At 39.9% G+C, this 19,467-nt stretch overlaps 1 protein-coding gene across 2 annotated transcripts in view; it reads left to right on the top strand.

Annotated features, from left to right (window-relative positions):
- The window catches only part of Ofd1 (OFD1 centriole and centriolar satellite protein), a 41,241-nt gene extending 22,369 nt beyond the window's left edge, over positions 1-18,872 (top strand). For both annotated transcript variants that reach the window (XM_031371129.1, XM_031371124.1), the window contains exons 12-23: positions 405-496; positions 1,509-1,698; positions 2,423-2,553; positions 3,172-3,283; positions 6,641-7,249; positions 7,701-7,857; positions 9,658-9,758; positions 12,234-12,347; positions 16,241-16,395; positions 16,999-17,151; positions 17,620-17,687; positions 18,501-18,872. In XM_031371129.1, coding sequence (XP_031226989.1) covers positions 405-496; positions 1,509-1,698; positions 2,423-2,553; positions 3,172-3,283; positions 6,641-7,249; positions 7,701-7,857; positions 9,658-9,758; positions 12,234-12,347; positions 16,241-16,395; positions 16,999-17,151; positions 17,620-17,687; positions 18,501-18,543 — 1,925 coding nt within the window. In that variant the 3' untranslated portion in view covers positions 18,544-18,872. The remainder of the gene's footprint in view (positions 1-404; positions 497-1,508; positions 1,699-2,422; positions 2,554-3,171; positions 3,284-6,640; positions 7,250-7,700; positions 7,858-9,657; positions 9,759-12,233; positions 12,348-16,240; positions 16,396-16,998; positions 17,152-17,619; positions 17,688-18,500) is intronic.
- Positions 18,873-19,467: the final 595 nt, after the last annotated feature.

The raw sequence follows: 19,467 nt of genomic DNA, 5'->3' as shown, positions 1-19,467 counted from the left end.
TTCTATGTATCCTTGGCTGTCCTGGAACTCACTCTGTAGATCAGAATGGCCTCAAACTCAGAAATCTGCCTCTCTCTGCCTTCCAAGTGCTGGGATTAAAGGCGTGTGCCACCACTGCCTGGCTGAAAATAGGCACTCTTAACATTAATGTCCCATGCCCTGCCCAGAGAGAGTAACTGGTAGTTGGAATTTTACCACATATATGGCAGTTGTAATTTGACATCACTCATTGGGTAGTGGGACCTATTTTTTATTTGCCCACTACAATTTTGACTGATAAACTTGTTGCTTTAAAGTATGAGACTGTGATGATTAGGTCTCACCACAGAGTGGCCATAAATTATTAAATGCCTTTTATGTTCAGTAGGAAATCATTATTTAATTGGCTCTTCTTTATTCCCCAGAAAAAACTATTCATTTGCAAGAGGAGCTCACAGTTATTAATTCAAAAAAAGAAGAACTCAGTAAATGTGTAAAACGTATGAAAGAAGTTGAGGTAATCGTTAAACCTACTTCTTAACTTTCCTTAATGACATGTTAGGGTTAATGCTTTTTTATTTATAGAGAATATATGAATATTTTAAGACTTATTTATTTTTATTTTAGGTGTATGGGAGTTTTGTTTGCATGTTTGTCTGTACACCGCATGTGTACAGTGCTTGTGGAGGGCAGGAGATCCCCCTGGAACTGGAATTACCCAGGGTTCTTAGCTGCCATGTAGGAATCTCCATGCTGGGAATTGAACTCTGGTTCTTTGGAAGAACAGTCAATGCTCTTTGAATTATGTCTCTTCCTCCTTATGCCATCTTTTTCATCTTCTTGGACTGATTATTTTATGACTAAGAAGGTGATAGCTGAAGTTAATAGAGTAGGTTCTAATTTCAAGCAAAGGCACATAGAAAAAGAGCTTGGATCTAAGAATCTTGCTGCTCAAATTCTCTCTGCCTCCTTAACTGCTTATATGCTTCTGTGACTGTGATCTTGGAGATATTTTTAACAAAGAATGATTGTTGGGGGAGTTGGGTGAAGTACCCATAACAAGTGGCCAGTAGATATTATCTTCTATCGTACCAGCAAGGGATAAGTGAGACCCTGTCTAAAACAAAATGAAGTGGATTCTGTAGGTAAAGTTTACCTTTACATCCTTGGGACACATTAGACTAAGAAAATGAAAGCACCTCACAGCAGTAGAGACTGTAGCCACCTTTTATCTGTTTATAAACTGTCTTGTTATGTCATGCAATTGTATTGGTGGCATTTGGGAATTGACTCCAAATTGCATTCATCATACCCCCTTCCCTCACTTCATAGGACAGGTGTCTATTGATATAGGCTCTGAGCTGCTGGCCTATCAGCAGTGCAGAAGAGATCTTGTTGCAGACGGCCTGACCTCTGTCTTGTAGTCACTGGCATTCATTTGTGATGCTCAGATTCAGATAGCCTTCCAGCCTTTACTTTTGCAGTGCTGTGAACGTTTTCAGATATAAGTTTTCCCTTTTCAATTTTAGCTGGAGCTGGAGTCGGTCAAAGCTCAGTTTTTAGCAATGTCAAAACAAAACCACTCACTGAATGAAAAGGTGAAAGAGATGAGTGATTACTCACAACTGAAAGAAGAGAAAGTGGAGCTTCAGGCACAAAATAAATTACTTAAACAGCAACTGGAAGAGAACAGGAATGAAAACTTACGTCTCCTAGACCGTGAGTCTTTTTCTGTGATCTGCATGTTTCTGTAATTTCCATTAGGTCAGGATTATAGAATTACTACCTATCTGTAAGGGAGGCTTACATTGGGAGACCTGGCTCATAGTCCCTTCTTGATGCCTCCCACCAGTGCTCTGTGCCCTTGCTTACTCAGTGTACCTCTGGAAGTTGCTCACTTTCCTAAGCTAGTTCTAAGTCCTAACATTCTGACCCAGTTTCTACTACATTATCATTTATGATTACCCCACATATAAGGCACACTTAAAGGGGACTTTTAGTGACCCAAATGGAGAGCACTATCAGCCTTATTTCTGGAGCCTAAATACCATGGGCTGCTATTCATATGACATGAAATCAAGGACAGGCACTGACAGATGACAACTGGAGAGCTCTTTCTTGGAATACCTTCTGCCTGTGTTATGGGAAAGAGATAGCCCTATTGGGTTAATTTAAGAATTTGAAAGAAATCTTTATCTTAAAGGGCTTCCAGAGGAATCCAATTATATTAACACGGATTAAATTATTTTATTCTGAAATTTGTGAATCAAGATGGTTCTTAGGTCACTTAATAGGATTAGTAGACTATTAATTGCATGTGTATGAAGAAAGGAAACTATTTTAAACCTCTCTAGCTGTTTTTTCTTTTTAGTGAAATAGGCAAATTTAAGATTGATAATGACTAGGAATTTTTATCTTTTTTCTTTTTCTTAAACCTTCTTAGGTATAACTCAGCCACCTCCTGAGCTTGTGGTTTTTCAAAAGGAATTGCAGAAAACAGAAAAGGCTATGGCACTGGAGCATAAGAGCTTTGAAACTCATAGGCAAGTTCTGCATAAACAATTGCAGAGTGAAGTGAGTATTGTTCTTTATTCTTATGGGAATTATGCCAGTCTGGTTTGTAGTAGTTATAGAAAGCTTACATGTGTCAAGTCAGTGAAATCAAATTATTTGAGTACAAAGAATTCCTTACCCCAACATTGCAAAAGAGCCTTTTTCATGTGAGAAAATTCTCTGGTGATTCTGACTTCATATTCCTAATGATAATAGCACTGGAAGGAAAGCAAACTTATGTAGACCTAAACTTCTCAGAGGTCCTGGTAATTCCCATTGTCTCTTGATAACTGCTTTGTGGCTTATACACATCTACTGTGTCACTGTGATTTCTGCCTGTGAGCAGTAAATAGAATAGCTGATTTTAGACAGGTGGCACACATATTTAATCTCAGTACTCAGGAGGCAGAGGTATATCGATCTCCTTGAGCTCTACAACAGCAAGGGCGTCATAGAGAGACCTTGTCTCAAAAAAAACAAAACTTTTTTGGTGAAAAACTTGTTTAGGTGTTGTTTTAATAGTGGTCATCCTATTGATTGTTGGTGTAAAAGGCTCTTAGAATTGGCAAAATAAAGCATATAAGCACAATAAAAGACATTTTCTTTTTAGAGAAGGCTGTAATTGTATTTCTTTTTCAGATTGAAAATTCTACACAACTAAGGACCCAGATAGCAGAATATGATGCGTCTGTTAGAAGGTTAACTGCTCAGGTTGCTGATTTAAAGTCACAACTAAAACAAACTCAGACAGGTTGGAGACTTTTTTAAAAATAAATTGTTTATTAATTGTGTGTGCATATGCACGTGTGTGCACGTGTATGCATGCATGTGTAAGAGAGAGAAACAGATACATAGAGCACTAGAGCACTGTGGCACTCTGCTCTCTGGTGGATGGTACAGGACTTTTCAAGAATTGGTTCTCTGCCTCGCCCTTAGTGAGACAGTGAGTCTCTTGTTTTAGTGTCTTCACTGTCTACTCCAGACTAGCTAACCTGTGCACCACCTGCCCATTGTCCTGCTAGTCCTACCTCTAACTTGCCATAGGAATTCAGATGTGTGCTCCTACATAGAGCTTTTTTCTTTAATTATTTGACTGTTTCCTAGATGTATAAAGTACATCTTGATCGTATCCACCTTCTCTCTCTTGCTAGCTTCTGCCTCCCATCATTACATTTTCCTTTCCTCTTCAATCCTCTCTATTCCCTATGTAACCCACTGAGTCCAGTTAGTGTTGTCCATATGTACATGGTTATGAGGTCATTTCCCGCAGTATAGGCAGCCTGTCAATGTCACCACCCCAAAACTACTGCTAATCACTCCTTAGCTATGAGTGCCCCACCCCAGCCCCCAGTGCTGGTATTTTTAACTGTCTTGTTGTGCAGATAATCATAGTTACTCTGAGTTTATGTGTGCAACAGCTATGTCATGTCCAGAAGACAGCATTTTACAGCACTTGTTGTCATCTGCCAGGGCTTACATTCTTTTCATACCCTCTTCCCTGATGTTTTCTGAGCTTCTGAGAGGTGTTGTTAGAGATGTCCTGCCTATGGGTCAGCATTTGCAGTTGCTTATTTTTGGCACTTTGAACATTTATGAGTTTCCACATTAACCATTACCAACTGCAATAAGAAACTTCTGTAACCAAGGTTGTCACCAGACCAACTTTATGTTCATATGTAGATTACAGTTTGACAACATAACCATTTAGCCAACATCATAAACATCATCAAAAGATTTCCTCTTGGACCTACGATTTCTCTACCCATTTTTTTTTTTTTTTTGAAATAGGGTCATTCTCTACACAGCCTTGGCTATCCTGGAACTTACTAAGTAGACCAGGATGGCCTCATACTCACAGAGATCCCCTTGCTTCTACCTCCTTAGTGCTGGTATTAAAGGTATAAACCACCGTACCTAACTACCCATATTTTTGTTGATGTTTGTTTTTTGAAGATTTACTATTTTTAATTTTTTATAATTATAATTATTTTAATTTTTATGTATAGGGCCATTTCACCTATATATGTATGTCCACTGTGTGCATACCTGGTACTTATGTAGGCCACAGGAGGACATTGGATCCCCTAGAATTAGTTATAAACTAATTTTAGTGGGTACTCTGAACTTGGATCCTCTGAAAGAGCAGCTAGTGTTCTTAAGTACTGAGCCATTTCTCCAACTCTCTGGATTTTGACCATGTTTATAGTAGCAGTAACAGTTACAGTAAACTCTATCCAGTGGAGAAGACCTCAATCACAAATAAGAAAACAGTTGGTTCCTCCCATATATAGTCTTGTCACTGCTGCAGCAGTAGGCATCCAAGTCATTTTTATGTGGGTTCCAGGGATCGAACTCAGGTAGTCAGGCTTGTGCAGAAATCACTTGTAAAGTTTCAGGTGGTTGTACAAATACAGTGATTGTAATCTATTAACCACGCAGTAATACTATATTAGGGAAATGCTGTAGAAACTAAAATCATTAACAGAAATGAAACTTCTATCTTAGGAATATCAAATGCAAAGTGCTTCACTCACCTTTATAGATACCCTTAAACAGTCCAGGTGTGCAGGTGGCACAGATGTTCCCAAACTTGTTTTCTAATTTTTGTCCTATTTGTTTTGGTGTGTCTATATATGGGGAGTAGGGTGCATATTAAGGTTCAAGAACAACTTGCAGAAAGGAATCTCTTCTCTCCTTCCATGATGTGGTTCCCTAGAATTGAACTGAAATGTTTAGTGGCAAGTGCCTATACTTTCTGAGTATCTTATTGCTTCCCTACCCCCCATCTCAATGTTTTCTTAAGTGTGTGCACGTGCGCACGCGCATGAGAAAGAGAGAGAGAGAGAGAGAGAGAGGGAGGGAGAGACAGACAGACAGACAGACAGACAGACAGACTGACTGACTCTGTTACAGCTAACAGGCTTTTCCATATATCTATGTATTCCTTACCAGACCTGTGTATAAATATGCAAGAGAAGCAGGATAGAACTTTGCTTTCAGAGTTGGAAACCTGCTTTGTTTTGGCCTTCAGTTGAAGTGGTTTGATCTTGGGCATGACATGTTTAGAACTTCAAGTTCCCCATTTACAATGGAGATAATGCCTATTGGGTCTCAAAGGGCAAAGACAAAATAGATATAGGGCCTGAACTGGTATATGGAAGTCACTCGGGCACTAGTTATTGCTAAAGATTCATTACTGCCTTCACTGTGAATCTCTCTTCCCCTTGCTTCATGGAAAGAGTGAAAAAGCTTGAATACTTTGTTCTTCATTTGGTTTTGGGCACAGTGTGTATTTGTTACAGTTTAGCTTGTTTCTCATCCTTCCTTTTTTTTTTGTCTTCCTCAGTTCCTGCTTGGTTGGACTTTTATCAGTCACTTATTCCTTGGACCTTCACTAGTTTATTTCTAGATCTTTACTCATTTCTAAACTCTTTTCTAATTCCTTGTTTCCTGCTAGTAGTTGTTTGCCAGACTGTCTGTCACTGAAGTTATAGTAGTCTTGTAATGTGAAAGTAATTCAGTGAAGCTAGACCCTCCTGCAGTCCTCCCCACACTTGGTTTTGTAGCATCATAAGGAGCTGTTGCAGGGTTAGAGGCAGCATAGACACTAGATTTATGCTAGGGAATTTCAGCAGCTCTAGGAATTGCTGACCATATGACTCTCCTATCAGGAAGACCCTGTCCCCTTTCCCAGCACAGAGCATTAGAAATTTCTGGCCAGGTTATTTGACACTTGGGCTTGGCAAGAGACTAATGATATTGCAGTGAAATGTGTGAATATTCTCATGCTGGTTGGAATAAACAAAGATTAAATGTGTTTGCTATAGTTCAGCTCTGGCTAGACTGTACCCAGTAAATTATATGTTTTTACTTCTCAGACATAGTTATTGCAGACTCATGTGTAACAGATTGTGAAATGTATCGTGTTTATAAAGGCTTGGTACATGAAGGTAGCTTTCAGTAAATGTTAATGAGTATGACTATGGATTCAGAAACTGTTTAATGTGTAGGCTTGTTTTTACTACTTTAAAAAATATTCTTAAGTATAATTTAATTTTATTCATAGCCTTTCTTCTCATTTCTCAACTTTCTTTTTTGTGACCTGCAGCCCTAGAGAATGAAGTGTTCCGAAATCCAAAGCACTCTCTGATTCATTCCCTGAGTGACCTATTGAGTGGCAAGTTGGCACTCCACAATGAAGATACAAGTGGGGATTTCTTGAATGTACACCTTGAACAGAACAAGGTTATGGCAGGTGCAGTTATGTCAAGGGTCCCACCTTATGTAAATACAGCAACTGAGGCTAGTTCCCCAGACTCGGACCTTGAGTTTGTAGCCAGTAGTGCTAAAGCCAAAGTAAGAGAGCTAGAGCAAGAGGCCAAATGCTTGGAAAAGGCATTCAGAAGTTACTATCAGAGAGTTGCTCAGAATCCTTCTCCGAGCCATCAGCTGCCAAAGGATCCTTCATCTGTATACTCAGTGGGAGCTCTCAGAAGCATAGCTTCCAGTTCCATGGATAGACATGTTTCTGCAGAGGACAGGGCTGTCTCTGAAGAGCCTCTTGTGGACATGCTGAAGGAAGAAATAAATGATGTGTCCAAAGCGCTCATGGGCAGTGTGGTTTCACAGCCACACAGGGACTCTTCCTCCACACGCCTCTCCTCTACACCCCATCCAAAATCAAGAAGAAGTCTTGATAATGAAATGTATCTGGAAGGTAAGCCACTGTCCAGAGGGTTGTGACATAGAGGCTTTAGACTTGGACTTGGGCAGCATGCTCCATAGGCAGCCTGGGGGAGTCTGCTTCAGCACTGGTGGCTGTTCTCATCCTACCATACCCTGATCAACAGTGGTAGCCCTCCCATGTCACAGGATTGCTGTGGAAGTTGGCAACACAAAGGGTGTTAAGGTCTAGTTTCCTTTGCACACAGAAGTGGTAAGGGAGCACATGGCCCTTGTCTGGCTGCTGATTAGTTTTGTATGTCCCATGTTACTTCTACAATTTGATTTTGATGTTTGAACCTTTTTGGTCCTCATACATCAAGCTTGGCTATTTGCAAGGATTGTGTAGGATTTATTTTCAAATTAATAGAGCTTTTAAAAAAATACTTTGATATCTTCTCCATGTAGTTTGTAATATTTTTGCCCTGATTCACTCTTCCTCATAGGTCTCGAGAGATTACACATGACTTCTTCCAGCCCTTGTGCTGACAGAGCATCTATATCACCTGCTGCTTCCCCTAGCCCTTGTCCTGAGAGATCAGCTCAGCCATCACCTATTTCATCTAGGCACAGCTTCTCTGGTTTTCCAGAGCAAAATGCCTAGTAAGTTATTTTCTCTTCCTCTTCTGTTGAATCATGCTACTGAGCTGCTGTTTTGACCTTTACTCCTTTGGCTTTTTGAAGGCAATGTTAAAGATCATTTGGCAGTCTGGAATTTACAGTTAGATTGTAAAATCATTTGTGGTCTTTGAAAGTCATTTGAATTATGAGGGAGAGAGTGTGATAATTGTGTGAATAAGTATCTCCTGGGTTCATGGATTTGGTTCATAAAGATAGATAGTTGCTTATGAACTATCTTTCACAACAAATAAATTGAGCTCATTTTAAGACTTGGAGAAATTTCACACAACAAAATGTCATTTAAAAATATGTTTTGAGGGTCAGGAGTGGTGGCACACACCTTTATTCCCAGCACTCATGAAGCAGAGGTATATGGATCTCTGAATTCAAGGCCAGCCTGATCATATAGTGAGTACCAGGACTGCCATGGGTATAAAGACAGATCCTGTCTCAAAGACAAACAAACAATGACAAAAAATGTTTTGGCATTTAAATATAACCAAGGTTTCAGTTTGCTTATCATTGGAACAAATTCTGAAGTAATGATGGACACTAGGGTATGACTGTCAATGTAGGAAGAAGTGGATTAGGCCAGCGGTTGCCTGAGCTGTAATTCACAGGCAGGACCACAACAGGAGATTCTGAATCCCTACTTGTGGGTGCCAGTTGGATACCTGATGTTTGAATGCTGCCTGTTCATACTTGAAAACTGCTCTGTGTGTCTACCATGGTCCTAGGGCATTTATATTCTTTCATATCTTTTAGATTGTAGTTTTGTTTTGTTTTCAGACAGGCTCATTTGCTATATTACCCAGGCTGGCTTCAAACTTACAGTGATCCTCCTGCCTGTCTGCCTCTTGAACTCTGAGGCAACAGGCATAAGACCCCATGCCTGTTTGTATTGAATTTTCTTATGAGGAAGCCAAAAAGAGCATCAGTACCCATATTATGTAAAGTCAGCATACTTTGATACACAGTTTGGCTTGTGCAGTTGCATCTTCAGCTGGTTTGTACTGATGGCATATGGAATGCGTCTTTAGAGAAAATGTTTTGTGTTTACTGGAAAACTACCCTAGGAATAGTACTGAGAATATGCTATTCTTTGGAATGATGTCTGCTTCAGGGCATAGGGTGGTAACAAGGGAGATGACTGAGTAACTGTAGACTAGTTGCCAAGAACAATACCTGGTATCAGGCTCTGTCCTCTAGAGCCATTCTCTCTCTCACCATGTACCACACACATACTGTTTTCGTTTCATTTTTCTTCTCTTTTGAAATATATTGCAATAGAAACTAGGATCTCATACATGCTAGGCAAGCATTTTTTAATGTGTATGGGTGTTTTGCTTCCATGTACGTCTGTGTACCATATGCCTTCCTGGTGTCTACAGAGGCCAGAAGAAGGTGTCAGATTTCCTAGAAGTAGAATTAGAGGCTGTTGTGAGAAGCCATGTCAGTGTCTAGAATTGAACCAAGGTCCTCTAGCAGAGTGGCCAGTGCAGCATTTAGAGCCATTCTTTATAAGTCAGTGAAAAAAATGAGTGTCAGAGCCAAACATCCTTGCTTATGCACATAATCCGTATATTCAGGAGTCTGAGATAGAATTGCCAGGAGTTTGAGGTCAGTTTGGTCTACATAATTCTAGGCCAGCCAAAGAGAACCTATCTTAAAAAAATAGCAAAAAATTCTGAAAATTATTTTTAACAACCAGACAACCTATTCTCTTGGCTTTTTATGTTGTTACTAACACTTCCTATTCATGTATTTATTCTTCCAATCTAGTTTATATCAGAGACAAACTGAAACGCAAGATAAAAGTGAGTTTTCAAATGTGGACAAGCAATCTTTGAACGATAAGGAGAAATTTGAACCATCTTTCAGATGTAAGTTTTGAATATTAGGTTTTGTGTATATATGTACATGTTTACATATGTGCCATGACCCTGTGTAGAGGTCAGAAGACAACTTCAGATGGCATATTTCATCTACTACCTTTAAGGCAGGGTCTCATCATTCCATTGTATACCAGTATGCCAGGCTACCTGGTCTGTGAGTTAACTGATGGAGATTCTCCTGTCTTAGCCCTCCATCATATTTCAGCCATGCTGGGATTACAGATACCCACTATCATCAACCTTTTTATGTAGGTTCTGGGGATTATAACTCAGGTGCTTCCTCCCCTTGCAAAGCAAGCATTTTATTCATGGAACCAGTCTCCCTAGCCATGTAGCATTTTTTTTTTAAATTACTTACTTTTTTGTGTAGAGATGTTTTGCCTGCCTGTATATCTGTGTCTTGTGCCCATAGGGGCCAGAAGAGGGTGTCAGATTCCCTGGGGCTGGAATTACAGATGATTGTTAACTGTCATGGTGCTAGGAATTGAACTTGGGTCCTCCTTAAGAGCAGCCAGTGTTCATTTTACTGATGAGCCATCTCTTTACCCCCCCTCCCAACCCTAACACACAGCTATCAGTTTTTTGTAAGTAGAAATATAGGAAAGCTTTCTTTTAGCAAAACACTTGTATGTTGGGACATGTCTGTTTTGTGACATGGTACAAATGCATTGCTTTATTTTTCTTTCTTTTTTTTTTTTTAAAGATTTATTTATTATATGTAAGTACACTGTAGCTATCTTCAGACGCACCAGAAGAGGGCGTCCGATCTCATTATGGGTGGTTGTGAGCCACCATGTGGTTGCTGGGATTTGAACTCATGACCTTCTGAAGAGCAGTCAGTGCTCTTCCCCACTGAGCCATCTCACCAGCCCTATTTTTCTTTTTAAACAGTTTTATTGCACTTTTTGTATGTGTGTATGCACATGTATGTAACATGTATGTGTATCTGTGTAGTATAGCACACATGTGGAGATAAGAGAACAACTTGCATGTGTCGGTTCTCTTGGTTCACTCTGTATGTCCCAGGCATTGAAGTCAGTAGTCAAGCTTAGTGATAGGCACCTTTACTTGGTGATCCATCTTGACAGCCTTGCTTCATCTTTCTGTGACAAATAATTTTAGGGTGCACTTGAATTTCCTTTAAAAGTAATTGGTATAACTCATACTTTCCAAGTAAAAACTAATGCCATAAAGTGAATCTTTAATATTTCAAGGCTGGGGTTACTTCAACAAGTAAGTTTTCATTGTTCACTCTTTTTCCTTTCTGTGGAGTATGAAGATATTTTCCTTAAGATATATTGACCTTGCTGATTTTTCAGACTTAAGCAAACCTCATCTTCATTGATAGAATGGAGGTGAAGAAATATTCAGATGAGGGGCTGGGGCAGTGGTTCAGTCTGTAAAGCACATGCATATAAAAAAGGCTGGGTGAGTGGTGCACTCCAAAGTAGAGGCAGGAGGATGATGCCTTGGGGTCCACTAGCCAGCCAGCCTAGCCAAGTCAGTGAACTTTCAGGTTGAGTGATAAACCTTGTTACAAAAAATAAGGTGGAGTGTGACTGAGAAAGACACTGAGCATTGACCTGACCTCCACATAGATACACAAAAATTAAGATGAGAGTCAAGAAAATGGTGACCTGGCTATAGCCTTGCTTCCGACTGTATCACCCTACTTTATAAGTATAATAAGGATATAGGGTCCATCACCTCTGAGACTTTCTAGCTTGAGAATTCTTTACATTTGTATATAATTTCAATGTCAGATCTGAATAATCATATTCTGCATAGTTAAATGAAACAACTTAGTAAATTTGGTCAATTATTTAATTCAACGATTAATATGACTTTGTTAAATCATTAATTTTTTTCATTCTTTGAGAATTTCATACATGTATATACAATGTATTTTGATCATAGCCACTGCCTGTTCTCCCTCAACTCCTTCCTGACTCCCCCTGCCATGTCTCCCTCCAACCCCCTGAGTCCAGTCAGAGCTGTCTATATGTGCACCAGTGTATGGGTATAGGGTCATCTACTAGAGCAGGGGTAACCCAGCAGGAGTCTCTTCCTGTAAAAAAAATACAAAAACTGACTCTCCCTACTCTATCTAGTAGCTTGCTACCAAAGTTCTCCCATCTGTACCAGAGTGTTGACTGGCATTCCATCATTGGTATTTAAATTGACTCAAAGGATTTTATCAACAAACCAAATGAATTCTCTATTACTGCATTGATTTTTTTGTAAACAAATATAATTCTTTAAAACATAAAGAAACGAGAGTGTCTTTGTAAGTGGTTGGATTTAGAACTCTGTAGGAAAGGGCAGGTTTGGTGTTCCATGATCTATCCCTACCACTCCCTAACTCCCAAGCACCCCCCACTCCTGCACTGCATAGCGCTCCCTACACTTGCTACTGTTACTAAGGACTCATGGCACAATTAATTATACCTCATGTGGATGCAGGGAACAAGACAGAACAGTTTGAAACAGAAGGACTCCACCCTGCTGGTGACATGCCTGGTATAGATGTTGCTACAGCTACTCTGTCTTCAAGGCTCAGTTCATACGACTACCCAAGTAAGTGGTTCCTTACTTAAACTAGCAGTAAACAATAGCTACATATTGCATGCTGATCTGTGTGCTCTGTAACTTATTCCCTACATGACTTCTATTATTGCATTTATTTATTAAATTATATATATTGGTGTATGTCTGTATATGTGCATGAGTGTGCCTGAGGATACCCAGGAAAGCCAGAAGAAGACATTGTATTCTTTGGAGTTACAGCTACAGGCAGTTGGGAGCTGCCTGGTCATTGGTACTGGGAATCAAATGCTGGTCCTCTGGAAGAGTAGCAAACACTTTTAGTCCCTAAGCCATCTCTCTAGGCCCAACATTAATTGTTTGTTTGTTTGTTTGGATTTTTGTTTGTTTTTGTGTGTTTGTCTATGGAGGTCAAAGGACAGCTTGTGGCAATCAGTTCTCATGGATCAAACTGGGGTTTGTAGCAAGTGCCTTTACCTGCTGAGGCATCCCTGGTCCTGTAGGACTTTCATAAATATAGATAGGGGCTTGGGCTTGTGGCATTCTCATTCTTAAGGGACTTTCCCTGTGTGAACATGTACAAACTACTAAGGAAAACCTCTAAGAGAAGGTTTCTCATTTAGTCTTTTTTAAAATGTTTACTTGATTAGAGTTGGACAGAGCACTTACACTTTTTGCTCCTCTTCTGCAAAAACTGTCCCATAAGGAACCTTATCATCTTGAGAAATTGTGTTAAAAAACCTGAAGTAAGAATGGTCAAGCCCATTGTATAGCTTTACTGTTGCAACATTTTAGTATTTATTGTCGTACTTGCTTCATTTATTTCATAAATTAGGATAGAAAGACATATTTCAATCTTCAGAAAAGTTATATGTTACATCGTCACTGAAAGGAAGTGGTCATCAGAGTTCTGCCTGGCCCATGCTTTTTTCTCTTCTTCAGTTTACTTCTCCCTCAGGTGGTAGAGGGAGCAGAGAGCAGAATTGAGAGGAAGCTTGTGCTTTCTTTCAGCCCAGTCAACAGCCAGGTCCTTTTCTTCTTAGCCTCAAACTTGAGAGGAAATGTCTTACTTAAAGTTGCCTCTTAGAGCTGCCCAAACAGGAACACCGTTTTCATCCCTGTACTGAGTGTTTTTGTGTGTCAGCTTGACACAAGCTGGAGTTATCACACAGAAAGGAGCTTCAGGTGAGGAAATACCTCCATGAGCTCCAGCTGTAAGGCATTTTCTCAATTAGTGATCAAGGTGGGAGGGCCAAGCCCATTGTGGGTGATGTCATCCCTGGGCTTGGTAGTCCTAGGTTCTGTAAGAAAGCAAGCTGAGCAAGCCAGAGGAAGCAAGCCAGTAAATAACATCCCTCCATGGCCTCTGCATCAGCTCCTGCTTCCTGACCTGCTTGAGTTCCAGTCCTGACTTATTTTGGTGATGAACGGCAGTGTGGAAGTGTAAGCTGAATAAACCCTTTCCTCCCCAACTTGCTTCTTGGTCATGATGTTTTTGTGCAGGAATAGAAACCCTGACTAAGACAACCCCAGACACAACATACTCAAAGCCCCTCCATAGTAGTTTCAGGGTATTCTGGAGTACTCTGGAAGCCACAGTACTCAGAAAGGTGAGGAGCTACGGAAAAGGAGCAAGAGATTTTGATTATACTCATTCCTGAGTAAGTGTACTTTGGGAGACATTTCATTGAACCAGACTCAAGCAAGCACCTTCTCTCTGTTGGACAGTTGCCTAGCGGCTAGGTATAATCAGTGAGCCAAATCAAGCTCTTTCCTTCATGGAGAGTCTGGGATAAGAGGGTGGGGCAGTGAAGAAGTCCACCAGGCCATGGCAGAAGGTGCAGCAGCCATGTTCACTGACTTAAAAGGAAGTAGCCAAAATACTAGCTAAGGTAAATCAGCAAGTAGTTAGATGATCTGCCTTGAGATGTATAGGAGACTACATTCATGGCTCTTGAAATAGTTAATCAGTAGCATTGGTTATGTTTTGGTCATTTGAGAAATTTTAAATATTCATCTCTGCCTCTTCATCTAGGAACAAAAAAAGGTAAAAATGTAGTGTCCTTGAGGTTCCTAATGCATATGCTTCTGGTCTTAGCTTTTGTGTCCAAAGACATTGCTATATAATTCTGCCACTTCCTCTCTCTTTCCTCTTCCCATTTTTTTATCCTGCTGTGCTTCCTCTTTTTCCTCCTCCCTTTTCCTGCCTTTTTCCTTTCTTCTTTTTCCTTTATCTCAACAACAATCTTATTTTGTCATTGCTATTCCCTGTGGGAAAGTAGAATCATTTGAAGTAACCTCTCCTCCACTGGAAAGGAGGGACAGGGTAATTAAGTGTGTCTGTGGAAATAAGTGTAAGCTTTTGGTACTTTAATTTTATGAAAAACATATTAAATAGCTGAATGGATGATAGATAGATAGATAGATAGATAGATAGATAGATAGATGATAGATAGATAGATCGATCGATCAATAGATCTGTGTGGTCATTTTCTTTCAGTAAAGCTCATTCTTATTCCTGCTAAGTATCTGGGACAAGGCACAACACAAGAGTCTGAGATCCTTTGGTGAACCTGTGGCATTGTTGCTGATGAGCATTTTTTGAGTGAAAAAATGTAGGTCATGGGCTAGAGCTGAAAGAATGGCCAGCATCATCATCTGTGGAACTGAGACTTATTCAAACCTTTGAAGGGCAGGAACCTGTGCCAAGAATGAAAGGGAACAACAAACAAGTAATTAAAACTTGAGCCTTGCTCAGAAGAAATAGAAATGGGGAAAATAAGCACACATGACTCTTTTTTTTTTTTTTTTTTAAGAAAGAGGGTATAATATATTGGTAAATAATGTGCTGGCATATTTATACATCACAGAGGAACTGTCTCTCACAGCAAGATGAATTGGATAAGCACGCAAGCACTGGAGGCTCAGTGGATATGGGATAAACTCTGTTGCCTGGGCTGCTCTTGAACTAGTGGGCTCAGCCTCTTGAGTTGCTAGAATTATAGATGCATATTTCCATGGCCTACCTAGACAGAGATGATGAAAGAACCAGTATAACTTTGGGGGGAGTATAATTTTGGGATTTCTCCATTTCTGTGACAGAAATTTCATTGAAAACATGGTTGTTAGGCTGGAGGAAATGGTCAGGAATGAAGAAAGACTGGAAAAGATTAGGGGTTAGAGATGGGTCAGTGGCTAAGAGCACTAAATGCTCTTCTAGAAGACCCAGCTTCAGTTCCTATCCATATGGCAGCTCACCACGGTCTGTAATTCTAGTCCCAAGTGATCTGATGCTCTCTTCTGGCCGCCTCATGCATTTCATGCACATGGTGCACAGATACACATGCAAGCAAACCACCCGTACACATTGAATAACAATGGCGGGATAAAAAAAGATGATCCCTGGAAAGGACCAGGATCAGTACAGCTCCAACTGAATAGCGGTAGTAGTGCCAGAGGATAAAGGAGAGGAGGGAGTTCTGTTCTGTTGGGGGGTAGGAATGACTTGAGCATCTCTTTTAGGAGTAGGGAGAAAGAGTTTTGAAATTACTGTGGTTTTGAAACCCCTATTGATGTGCTTATAGTTCTAAAGATATAGAGGATGGATTGTAATGAAACGTGAAGGCAGAAATGTAGGATTTGCTATGGAGAGGCTGAAACATGGAGAAAAGAGATAAATGAAGAAGATATAGTGTGGAGGGATGACTATTGGGGTCATTCGTGGTGTGGTGGCTTATATCCATCTCAGGAAAGTAAAAGTCTAGGAGTGTTGCTAGGGGTCAATCTGTGAGCTGGAAGACAATAAAAATAGACCAGTAGCTTAGAGCAGGTCATCAGAACCAATAGAAAATCAAGCAGGCCTGCAGAAGACTAGATTTGGAAAATCTGATGCTGGTAGCTGCTCACTCTGTTTTCTGTCCTTTAAGGTGCTGTTCAGAGCCAAACTGGAGAACAAAAAGAACAGCAGCTATGGGAATTCCACATGAAAGAACGAAGGCAGAGAGAAGAACAATGGCAGAAGGAACGGCAAGAAGCTCTAGAGAGGGAAAGAAGAGAGCTGGAAAAACTAGAGCAGGAGCGGGTAATGTGTCCCTTAAATCTCTGTATACGGTGCTGAAGTGGGCACCTTCAGCAGGTACCTTGAGCTCAAGGCTGGAAGCCAGTAGTGCTGGGAGGTCAGAGAAGCAGCAGGTGACCTCAAAGGCATTCTCTTTCCCCTCCTGTTGTGCTCCTTCTGAGCAACTTGGTTTTGAAAAAGACATACACAGGTATTCTCATCTGTTGTATAACTTCCCTCCTTATGTGCATTCCAGGAGAGTCTGCTTGCCAGCTGGAAGAGCTAGAGCAAGAAGGCGCATCTAGTCAGTCCACAGTGGCATCTAGGCACACACAGCTTTGTCTAACTCTCTCCTTGCTTTTCTTGTTCTAATTTTAGTTCTAGGTAGATGGATTACTTTGGGCTACTTAACATGCCTTAAAAATGTTTCTTGGCCTCCTCATTAATCCTTTCCTTCCTTGAAATAACATGTTTGTCTGATGATAGCAATGACTTTATTTTAAACATACTTTTCTCTGGTATGCAAGTTGTGCTTCCAGGATGAGGATCTTATTAGTATGGTTTTTAAGACAGAAGCTTTTAAAACATGTTCATGTATTTCCTCTTTTGCCACTGGTCTGTTTCTAGAGGATGATTGAAGAGTCACTGAAGATTGAAATGGAAGAAGAATTAGAAAAGAGTGTTCAAGATCAAAAAGACAAATCAGCTCATGGTGAAAATCCTTTAGAAAAATACATGAAAATTATCCAGCAGAGGCAGGAACAATCAAGTGCAGATAAGGTGCCTATGCTATGGAGAGTATAATCAGATGGCAGAGGAGAGGGGAGGCATTGGGGAAGCTTATTCTAACACCTTGGGACATGTGTTCTCTATTGACAGAGAGATTAGAGGTTACAAAGTGAATACTTGAAATAGAACCAGGAGTCTGAAAAATATATACACTGTTGATGAAATTTTAGCCTTAGTTTAGGTAAAACATTGAAGAGATTCTAATTTTTAATTTTGTACATGATAGGATGTTTTATTTGATGTTTCATTGAGTTACAGATTGTGAAACATTTCTTCTGACAGAATTATGAGCACTGAAAATACATGCTATGGATTATTTTGATGAGCTTGCTAAGTTTCACTTTAAAGAGGCTCTTAAATATGTTTCCAAAATAATTAGAGAAATCAAAGTGTACTAATTCTTGGCCTTTTGCTGAAGTTAACTTGGTTCAAAATTCTTCTTCCTCCATCCTGTGTCAGAGTTCCAAAAAATCGGGCAAAGAATGCTCACTAGTGGACATGATGATGCCTAGTGACAAGGATGAAAGGTATGGCTTCCTTCAAACAATATGTCCCTCAGGCAAATCAGTATTGCTCATGTTGTCAGATAAAAATGATCAGATAGTTGGGCTTGCCTTAAAGAAATCATTGGATCAGTAAAAATTACTGCTTTAGAAAGTTGGGTATGGTAGTATATTTTGGTAATTCCAGCACTCAGCAGCCTGAGGCAGGAAGATCAAGAGTTTGAAGCTAGCTTGGGCTATATAGTAAGACTCTCAAAAGTTATGAATTTAAAAGAGATGGGGATTTACTTCAGTTAGTAGAGTGTTTAACTAAAAGGAAGTCCCTGGGTTCAATCCCAGACTCTCATAAACAGGGCATGGTGCCACAAGCCTCTAATTCCATTACTTAGGTAGAAGCAGGAGGATTAAAAATTTAAGGTCAGTTTTGGTTACATAGTTTGGGGCCAGCCTGAGACACAGGAGACCTTGTATTAAAAAAAATAAAACAGAACAAAGTAAAAAGCCACTGGCTTCAAAAAGTCAATTGTGAAAGTGACCCTGATACTAATTGTAGTGAGGGCAAACATATTACAAGAAAGGAATAGGACCATTCTGAAGATCTAGAGCATGCTTCTCAGCCTTCCCAATGCTGCGACCCTTTAATACAGTGCCTCATGCTGTGGTCACCCCAACCAGAAACTTACTTTCATTGCTACTTCATAACTGTAATTTTGCTTCTGTTATGAATTGTAAATATATGTTTTCTGATGGTCTTAGGTGAAACCCTTGTGAAAGGGTTGAGAACAACTGATCTAGAAGTTGGCATGAATTTTTTAAATATCTAATTTTTCTCTTTAGTTCTCCAGGCTTTTCTCATGAAGAACCAGATGACATCTGGTAATCACATTGGCTATCTAGCGTCTCACATAACAAGAAGTCACGTAAAATGTGTTCTTGTTTTTCTGTAATTAAAATTGTCAAAAAACTTTGTGTATAGTTTTTTTTTAACATTGTTTTAATTTTGTACCATAATGTGTGAGGCAACAGTAGAGTCAATTGAACCCTTCCTCCACCCCTTTTATTTTTGGAGACAAGATCCCTCTGAAGCCCTGGCTGGCCTTGAACTCACAGATTTACCTGCCTCTACCTCCCTTTTAAGGCATTCATCACCACACTTGGCCTATGTAATCCTTTCTTTAGCCATGAAATTTATTCATTATATTAAAATGACATTATCCTCTCTGGTTTTGCCTTAAGTTACACCTATTTGAAACTTATCTTGACATATGCCAGGCTTGCATTTGCCGTGTGCCTCTTGCTCCACACTTGGGCTATAATGTGTAAAACAGGAAGCCATCCTCCCAGCATGGTTTTCTCCCTGGAGATGAACACATATCTTTTCATTGTAATGTCTATAAATAATATTTTGTATCTGCTGTGGTTAAACTGTAGGTTCTCCAGTATTTATATGTTGGGACCCTAGTGTGATGGTATTAGGAGGTGGGCCTCTGAGGTGTGATGACATGAAAGCAGACCCTCCTACATAGAATGAATGAGAGAACAGTCATCCCTTTCAGAAGTACCAAGAACTTTACACTGTACAAGCCAAGGCCTGACCTTACCAGACACTGAACTTGCCAGCACTTTTGTTACTGAGATTCTCAGTCGCCAGAACTGTAAAAATAAAACAAAACCCCCAAAGTTCTATTCTTTATTAGTTACCTTGTCTAAGATTTTTTTGTAGCAGGAGTAAGCCAGTGTACTGGTTGGTTTTGTGTGCCAACTTGACACAGGCTGGAGTTATCACAGAGAAGGGAGCTTCAGT

This window comes from Mastomys coucha, chromosome X (genome assembly GCF_008632895.1).
Source record: "Mastomys coucha isolate ucsf_1 chromosome X, UCSF_Mcou_1, whole genome shotgun sequence".
NCBI lineage: Eukaryota > Metazoa > Chordata > Mammalia > Rodentia > Muridae > Mastomys > Mastomys coucha.
This window is presented reverse-complemented; position numbering and strand designations above follow the sequence as displayed.